The following is an 8,817-nucleotide window of genomic DNA, read 5'->3' as shown; positions in this document are numbered from 1 at the left end:
TAGAATTTTCAAACTATTATATGAACTGTATTATTGAAATTTATTTTGATTATTTCATTTGACGATATAGTCTCACCATCAGAAGACACATGGTGTTCTATTCAGCTCGGGCCGTGCAGCCGTAAATGCTATACAGTGGTGTAATTAGAAGGATGGCATCAAATACAGTCTATACAATAATCCATATGTATTTTGTACTGGTATCCCAGGCTCTGCTCTTGCTATATATAATTCTAGGGATCTTTCTGTATTTTCAGATAAAGAAGAAGGAAGAATAAATTCAGAAAAAGGAACAAAATATTTGATTTTAATTTATACAAGTTCATAACTTGGGTTTGTGATAATTTGTAAAATACATATACTTGCCGCCACTCGGACTCGAACCAAGATGCTTTAGCACTGCTTTCTAAGAGCAGCCTTTTCAATTTTGAATATACCAAATGGACTTTTTTTTTTTTTCTAAACGGAGCCTGCTTCATTTTTTAGTCCTCAGAATTTAGTAACTTCAACTCAATTAAAAACAACATGAGATCCAATGTAAATCCAACTTTCTAATCACTCGTGGGATTCGAGCGGTCTTTGGTGTATATATATATATTATTTTCCTATCTTTCTTTATGGAAAATCTCAAAACCCATTTCTGAGACCCATAATATGAATATTTGTCCTTGTGAATGGGCAAAGCCAGGTGCTCTTATTTTACAAGAGTAGCGACGATTGCTTATTATGAATTTGTTGTAATGCTCTTCCGCCTTAATAATATAATTGAATATAATGCACAGGCCCTAATGATGTGTGTGTAATTCATTTTATTGTATCGAAATCAAGAACCAAATTAATTTTCTAACTGAAAACTTCGCTAAATCAACTAAAGACTATTTACGGTCCGTTTTGTATGACTTTTACAAAGTCAAAATCTGTTTATGAGACTAATAAATAACTTTCGGATTATTCAACCCCAAAAGGCGGCTCTCTCACATCTGCAACTGCACTAATAGTTATGCTTGCGACTTAGCAAACTTACTCCCACGGCGCAACATGGAACGATCCTCTTAAAATATATATATGTTAAAGAACATAAATTCTAGATCAAGATGTATCAAACAAAAAGAAAAGAAAAACAAGCTGTAGAGCTAAAGCAAATTGGTGAAAAGTCTTAATTTTTAAAAGAAAAAATTAAATTTCACCCCCAAAAAATGTGTATAGTTCTACACTCAATGACTCCATATTTCCATTAGTTCCATATGAAAATTGTCCATGACAGAGTCAATGGTCCTCGCGTCTATAGTTACCACCAGTCCTTCATTACAAAAGCAAAAGCTAGAGAGAGGATGGAAGACATAGCTAGGAATAAGGGGAGAAATTTCACAAAAGTAGTTGAATGCTCATGGCAGTATAATCTTGAAGTCGATCCAAACTTAAAGTCGAACTATACCTCTAGCCCAAAAGTATGAATCATATGAACTATCTTGAACAAATTCATTTATCAGCATGCTCCCGTTTAACCCTCCGATGAGTGTGGCCTGTACGGATCTTGCGTGTGCGCTTCTTTGGCTTTTTACTGCAAAACTCAAATCGAATGGCATAGTAGGCTCATTAGATATTGCAACAATAACTTGATGTTATAAGGGTTTAGATCCTTTTCAATTCTAAGCGACTCCATCCAGTCTAATCTAATCCAAACCACGACCTTAAAACGACGTGGAAGCCAACGAATACGGTGGATTTTACATGGGTCCCATTTTTATAGCTGGTGGATGAAACATTATCAGAGAGATCCTTGCCCATGTTAGAAGTTAACGGTGATTGACGACTTGAAAGTTACAGTTTTAATATGGAAAAACTAACCGTGTAAGTATTCTGAAGAGAAAAACCACAGGCAGCGCCATTAAAACGGAGGCCTATGATGATTAAAAAATAAAAAGTTAAAACTCGAATACTCAAAGCCAAAGCATCGCGAGTATCAGTAATTCCATACCCAAGAAAAAAGGTAAGACCACGATATATGCCAGACATACCATAACATAAACCAACTCTTCTGTAGCAAGAGGTTTTGTGAACTCATAGCTATTTAATGTTTCGTGCAAAGTTGCTTGGACCTTCAAAAATGAACATCGTTAGTCACATGGGACAATATAAATGAATTGAATGAAACATCCATTTCAGAAAGAGCATATAACAAATCTCTCTCTCTCTCTCTCTCTCTCTCTAGGATATTAAATAATGCAGAGAGGCATATTTGGTGAAGATGGATGAATTTGCCAAAACTTATTTTGAAATAAAAAGATACAAACTAATTACAGTCAAGTCAATAAAGATACCAGGCTTATCAGGTGTCAGCTACAAGGATGATCTTCTTCAAGTAGGTTATATCTATGAAAACTATTACCAGAACCAACATTTTTCTCTAAGTTGAAAATGGCTTTAGTTTCTTCCCCTCAATCCTTGTCATTGTTTACAAATATCATTACAAGAAAAAAAAGATATGAAATTGCTTGAAATTAGGAAACCAAGAGGGTGCATGTTCCACAAATCTTAATGCAACAAACTTCATCTACAGCTGTAATATGAACATTTAAGAAACTATGAACTAGACTGACAAATGCAGTTTACTAATGGTAGGGGATAAAAAGAACAAGAAGTAGCATGAAGAGGGCTAAGTGAGAAATGACAGTAACTGGAAATGGAAAAAGAAAAGATGAAACGTCATATAAAGAAATTAATACCTGGGAATGGTACATTCGTACGTTTTTAGCGATTATCTCATAATTACGAAGCACTTCGTTTGAGTAGGGCTTCAAGAAGACACGAGCTTTATCAACATGAGGTTTAGCAATCCTTGAAAAATGATCAATATGTGGCTTTGTGATCCTCTTAGCTCCCTGCCCAGTTGTCAGCCAATGAAGTGGATGCAGGTCATAGAAAGTGAACTACAAAATTATATCACTTACGTAGTTTGAAGTTATATACCTGGAAGTAGGGATCAATGATATCTTGGATTTTCAAAATATGAGGTTCTAAATTTCCCTTGGTCACTTGATAAAAGTCAAAAATATCCCTCACAAATGCCATAGAGCGTTTTTTGATAGATGGGATCCATTTCTTAAAACAAAGAGAACAACCAATAGAAGTTAGAAAACAATCAAAATGTTGTCCACCAGAAGTATGAGACAAAATAGAGCAATGAAAACACTTTGATTTCAGTGTAAGCAGTTTTCAGGATAAGCAAAATTGAGGTATCTTTTTTTTTTTTCAATAACCATGGGTGTCCGGGTCAGCTTACGCGCACCTCAAATCCCACGAGACCTTACAGTTTACAACCGGATACTCACCTCAGTGGTCCCGAGGGGAAAATTGAGGTATTGCAGTTATAAACAGAATGGTAAAGAGGGCAAATGCCATAATAATCCACACCAACTAGCAACACAAAAATCATACTCATCAGCACAAAACTGGAATACTTTTTCAAGTACAAAGCGAAACATTTCAGGGTTAACTTACATTTTTAAACGTCTCAAAGTGAGGCTGAGCCCACTTTTCAACTTCTGATAGCTTCTGAAGTGCCTAAACAACATAACAGTTAGAATATTCTTAGCTATAGCAATAATACTGCTAAATATACATTATCTTAGCAGGTATTGCATTGCAATACATCAACCCAGGCCAAAAAACAAGAAGTGATCAGATGAATAATGACATCATAAGAAAGAAAGAACACCTGTTCAACTGTCAGATATAAGGCTGGTTTTGCATGCTCTTTCCAATTAGCTACAATAATGGTCTGCAAGTTTAAAAGAACCAGTTAAGAATCAAGTTCCCATCCGTAAAATTATCTTGTAATGTATATTACCTTGCAATATTCAAAACGAGTAGATAACCAAGGCGGTAACCATGCTTGGTGAACCTAGTCGATTTTAGATATAAAATAATGTCAGTCCATGTAATCCATAACACAAGATAAATCCATGATTAACAGAATTATATTTGTAATTAAACTATAAACTTCGTGAGTTTTCATCTATTCTCCTTTCCGCCAACTAGTTTCCTTTTGTTCCTCTTTCCTGGATCTATTGTTACATAATTTTGAAAAATTGCCCTTAAAATATTCTGGAACGATTTCTTGCAACAGCCCACCAGAGAAAATCTCCATAGCCACGGTAAGGATAACAAAAAGGAAAAGAGGAAAAATAAATGAGATATTGAGTCAAGTGAACGGATTGCTCATACCATTGCTGTCTTAAGGTAAACATTCACAAGTTTTCCTTACGTGTTCAAGATGATGCATTTCTAGGAGAGTAAAGAATGTAACGGAAAGAAAAAAACAAAACCCTGTGTTTCAGATGCAAAGATTAATACATAAGCATATCAATCTAAAGGTGAAGAAAGTAGATGCAGAAAGTGACCAGTCAGAGCCAAAGAAAATATATAAAATATTGGGAATGAAAAGAGTGACAAACAAAATCACCTCTTTGAATTGTTGGGAAATTGAAGATGCCTCCAATTTAGCTTTCAGCATTTCTTCCTGCAGCCACCTCAAATGAATACTTTCATGTTGTAAAACAAAGATCATATCCTACTTGAAAAGAAAAGAAATATAGGAGTATAGGATTTGAAAGAACCTCTGCCACTTGGAGCGCACGTTCAGTTTTACGAATCTTAGATCTTTGTCCATCACTTACCTGCCGAAGCTGGCAATGAAGCAATAGATATCAAATAAATCTGTTCATGTCAAAAGTATCACCCAGTTAAGTATTAAAAGTTCAAACATACACTTTTGAGCTTCATGTTCATCCCCTCAATCTTTTCCTCTGCTACATTTGCTCGTTTTTCCAACTCATCTATTTTCCTGTTTTGTCCTTCTATTTCCTTTTTAAGATTTACAATCTGCAACAAATATAGCATAAGAAAAACACACAACATTTCGAGAAAACAATAAAAATCATTAATATTTAGAATTTTACCCTGGACCAGCACTACAAAACAACAACCTGTTTCTCAAGCTTAGAAGCTTGCTCATCAACCTTTCTACCCCGCTCCTTTTCATCTAAAGATCCCGTTTCCTAATATAGAAAAGAAATTTCATCAAGACTGAATACATACAGATATATTTAGTCAATGAACAAGAATTTTCCAGTTGGCATGGCATTCCAGCCATGAATGCTCAGCGAAGATGAGCACACATATCACTGTAGGATAAATTTTCACCTGAAGCAATTGTACTTCACTCTGCAATGAAGCTAAGCTACTTGATTTCTCTTCAGCGATTTTCTCCAACTGCTTGATACTATCATCCTTGATTCTCAATTCCCGCAAGTTTTCCTCGATGCTAGTCTCTTCAACCAAAAGAAAAATTATAGCAAATAAACAAAAAAGTTAACTAAACTATATTTTAAATTTCAACGTTAATAATATATGCCTTAACTAATAGTCATAAGGGTGTTTTACACACTTATCTAGGTCCCTAAACGATGTATCGAGTGAAATTCTACTCACTTTGCGTTGTTTATGACTTTCATAGATTAAATCCCCAATTTGAAGATAAATCGAGAAAAAGGAAGCGATTTGGAGCTTCATTGGGATTCAATGAAACTGAAGATCCACTTGAAAGTTTGGACTTTGTTAAAGCCAATCACAAGTTTTGGGACCAAATTCGAATTTTAAAGAAGTTTGGGGACCAACACTAACATTCTCAACACTTTCAAGGGCTAAATTTGAAGGAAATTAAAGTTGAAAGACTAAAGTAGACTTGATTAGAAGCTAATCAAAAGTTTGGGAACCAAATTCAACATTCTCAACACTTTCAGGAATTAAATTTGAAGGAAATTAAAGTTGAAGGATTGGAGCAGATGAGTTTGAAAAATGGAGGATCAATCTGGAGGCATTCGGAAGTGGTAGAACTTGATTCGGATGAATTAAAGTTGAAGAGACAACAAGTGTACAAAAGAAGGACTAAACCTATACGAAAACTGGAAGATAAGCAGATTTGGATGAAGGACTGTACATGAACAATGTTTGATTGCGGTTGCAGTGAAGGCAAAAAATTTACCTATTAGTCTAAGTGACACCACAACAAGTATAATGCAGTCCTAGTGAGACCCATCCGAGACAAGGTTTAGGAAAACTTTATTTCCTAAATCAGGTACACTTCAGGAATTATTGGGACACAACTTCCAAGGCAAATAAACATCTATATAATGATGAAATTTAGGTCAAAATAAAGAACCAAATATTAGAGATTCATAGAAATCAAGGCAAAGAGATTTCTTCATCAATGCTGAGTGATTCTTTGTGGCAAAGACATAGTTATTTCAAGATTTTGAAGAAATCCATCATTGAGAGTTGTACCCACCTTTCATAGAATTTTCGAGATATGATTTCATTCAACTTTTTGTTTTCATTCAATTTAATCATAGATAATTAGTTCTCGTGGGAACGATTTTCGTTTGCTTGGGGGATAAATTCGACAAAAGTAGCAATACGAGTACCCCAAAAGAATCTAATTGCTTACCTTCTCATAGAAGAATTTATTTAGAAGGGCCCAACTTTTTGAAACATTTTAAAGAAAGGCTTCTCTATTACAAACTTCTTACAACTAACCTTATATTTCATAGAACCCTATGATATCCTCTCCTTCCTCACCCCTCCACCTCCCAATCTCCCCGGCGTCCAGTCCTCGTCCTCGCCCCTCTGCTGCATTCCAGACCCCCTTGAATTTGACTTAAAATTCTTGGAAAGACAAAAACACGGTCAATTTTGATTCAGTTTGACTATACTATTCTAACTAGTTTAGCAATTTTCATACGAGGACATCTCAAATATTTTCCATAAAAATACGGCATAGTAAACTAAAACTATAAATTAATACATTATGCAGGCCTAAGCAAAAAGTAGCGCCTTTTTCTCCAAAAGAAATGTAAATGATACCGTTTAATTTGAATATTAGCTTATTAACCATGATAAAATTCTAACAAAAATCGAAATTAATTTCAACTAAAATCATTTTAACTACAAATTCATAAAAAAAAATAATGATCATCATATTAAATTAAATCATTATATGCATATAAATAGATAAATAAAGGTACCTAAAAGAGAAACCTTTGATTTGAGTTGCTGGAATTCGTGATAGAGGGACGCATCTGCAGCGTTTTCTTGGGATACGGTGTCGTTTTCATCTTCAAAAATGGCGGTTATCGAAGGGTTTGCTAATGTAAATTTAGCGAAAATGAACGGTAATAAAATTGAAAAAAGGAGCAGTTTTATGAACGCCATTAGACCTTGAAGTGAAGAACCAAAGAATTTACAGAGGCTATTTATATGCAAAATTTCTACTGAATTTACATTTTTGCCCTACTTTTTGTGTTACTTCTCCTCTTGACCGAATGGCAAAGTCTGTAATTTTGACACCAATACATGCCCCGTTTGGTGGTGCTTTTTCACCACCAAAAAATTAATTTTTTGATCGTTATTTCACTATTTCAACCATCATTTTTTATTTTTTTACTCACAGGTGACCTCCACTTTTCTCTATAACGATCAAAAAATCAATTCAAGTAATCACTATCGAACGGACCCTATATATTTCTTTGTAAATTTGTCAAATAGATAAATAATAATATAAACGATTTATTGGTCACATCGAGTTCAATTAATTTTTTTGTTCATATAAAATTCAATATATTTATAATGGACAAATCAAGACCCTACTAAAAATAGATCAAAATTATGGAGTACAAAGTAAAAATGCAATAGCTAAAACTTTGAAAAAAGAAACAACAAACATTATAAGAAAAAATAGTTAGAAGTATTCGTTTCAACGTAGATTTGTTTTTTAACTTTTTTAGTTTTATCGTGTTCAGTGGATGTGGAAGTCGATAATGGTGGGTCGATGGTAGTTGTTAACACTCAAAATAGCTCAGAGACTATGTGCGTGGAACACTGATGGGGTGATTGAGGAAGATGATCAATTCTTTCTTGTTTTCATTTTATATTTTATAATTTTTTTTTCTTTCCCGTTTATTTTCCATTAATTTAATTTTGTATAAGGGTAAATTAACCTTTTAACCATCATTTATTTATGGGTAATTATATGTACACAACAATTTTTTATATCCGTATCACATTTTTAATACAAGAATGATTTTCACTATTTGCTTACTTTTGCATTTATGTTCACAACTTTTTTTTTCTTGCTACATTGTCATTATTAACCTACAATTAATTAATATATTTTTTCTAATCAAAATTTCATCCAAATATTCTACCAAAATGTATTGGAAAGACGGAAAAAAAATCATAGACAAGATGTGAAAATTATCAGATGGTTGATGATTAAAAAAAAAAAGATTAAAGTTGAAAACAAAAAAGTTTAGTGATGTTCATTGTAATTGAAATTTGGCATAATTAACAAAATTGTGGTGTGAATATATTTATCCTATATTTATCGACACTTTGTTTTAAAAAAAAAAAAAAAAAGGAGGGGACTGATATGGTATGAAGGTCATAGGTCTGGGACTAAATGAAAATTTGTCCTTGATCTACAATGAGCAGCCTTTTCTCGAAGGATTATCCATTGTCGGAGATCTACTCCCATTCTATTTCAATTTAAATTAATATAATGCTGGCAAGGTATTATCAGGTTTTCAATGATAAAACTTCAATTTTGATCACATATTTCACAAAATTTACAAATTTTATCAATTATTAAACTATGCAACTTTTATCAATATTTAATAAAACTTTTATAAAAAGCTTTGTAAATATATTAATTCAATACATGTTAACATAATATAAAGTAGATAATGTGGGGCGGGGCCG

General features: G+C 33.4%; 1 protein-coding gene across 3 annotated transcripts; it reads right to left on the bottom strand.

Moving 5' to 3' along the window:
• Positions 1-1,206: 1,206 nt before the first annotated feature.
• Positions 1,207-7,303, bottom strand: LOC111390607 (centrosome-associated protein CEP250-like). 3 transcript variants are annotated; one of them, XM_023015666.1, is made up of 14 exons: positions 7,086-7,303; positions 5,206-5,333; positions 4,989-5,060; positions 4,771-4,884; positions 4,620-4,688; positions 4,466-4,522; positions 3,851-3,904; positions 3,719-3,781; positions 3,502-3,564; positions 2,971-3,102; positions 2,727-2,882; positions 2,019-2,099; positions 1,849-1,901; positions 1,207-1,561 (listed from the first exon to the last, which is right to left on the bottom strand). In XM_023015666.1, the coding sequence occupies exons 1-14, from the start codon at positions 7,270-7,272 to the stop codon at positions 1,480-1,482; spliced, it is 1,311 nt and encodes a 436-aa protein (XP_022871434.1). In that variant the 5' UTR covers positions 7,273-7,303; the 3' UTR covers positions 1,207-1,479. The 3 variants fall into 3 exon arrangements, with proteins under 3 accessions (XP_022871434.1, XP_022871435.1, XP_022871436.1); XM_023015667.1 differs by having other exon boundaries at positions 5,206-5,326; positions 7,099-7,201; XM_023015668.1 differs by lacking the exons at positions 3,719-3,781; positions 3,851-3,904.
• Between the last annotated feature and the right edge of the window lie 1,514 nt (positions 7,304-8,817).

This window comes from Olea europaea, unplaced genomic scaffold (genome assembly GCF_002742605.1).
Source record: "Olea europaea var. sylvestris unplaced genomic scaffold, O_europaea_v1 scaffold6962, whole genome shotgun sequence".
In the NCBI taxonomy this organism is placed as follows: Eukaryota; Viridiplantae; Streptophyta; class Magnoliopsida; order Lamiales; family Oleaceae; genus Olea; species Olea europaea.
This window is presented reverse-complemented; position numbering and strand designations above follow the sequence as displayed.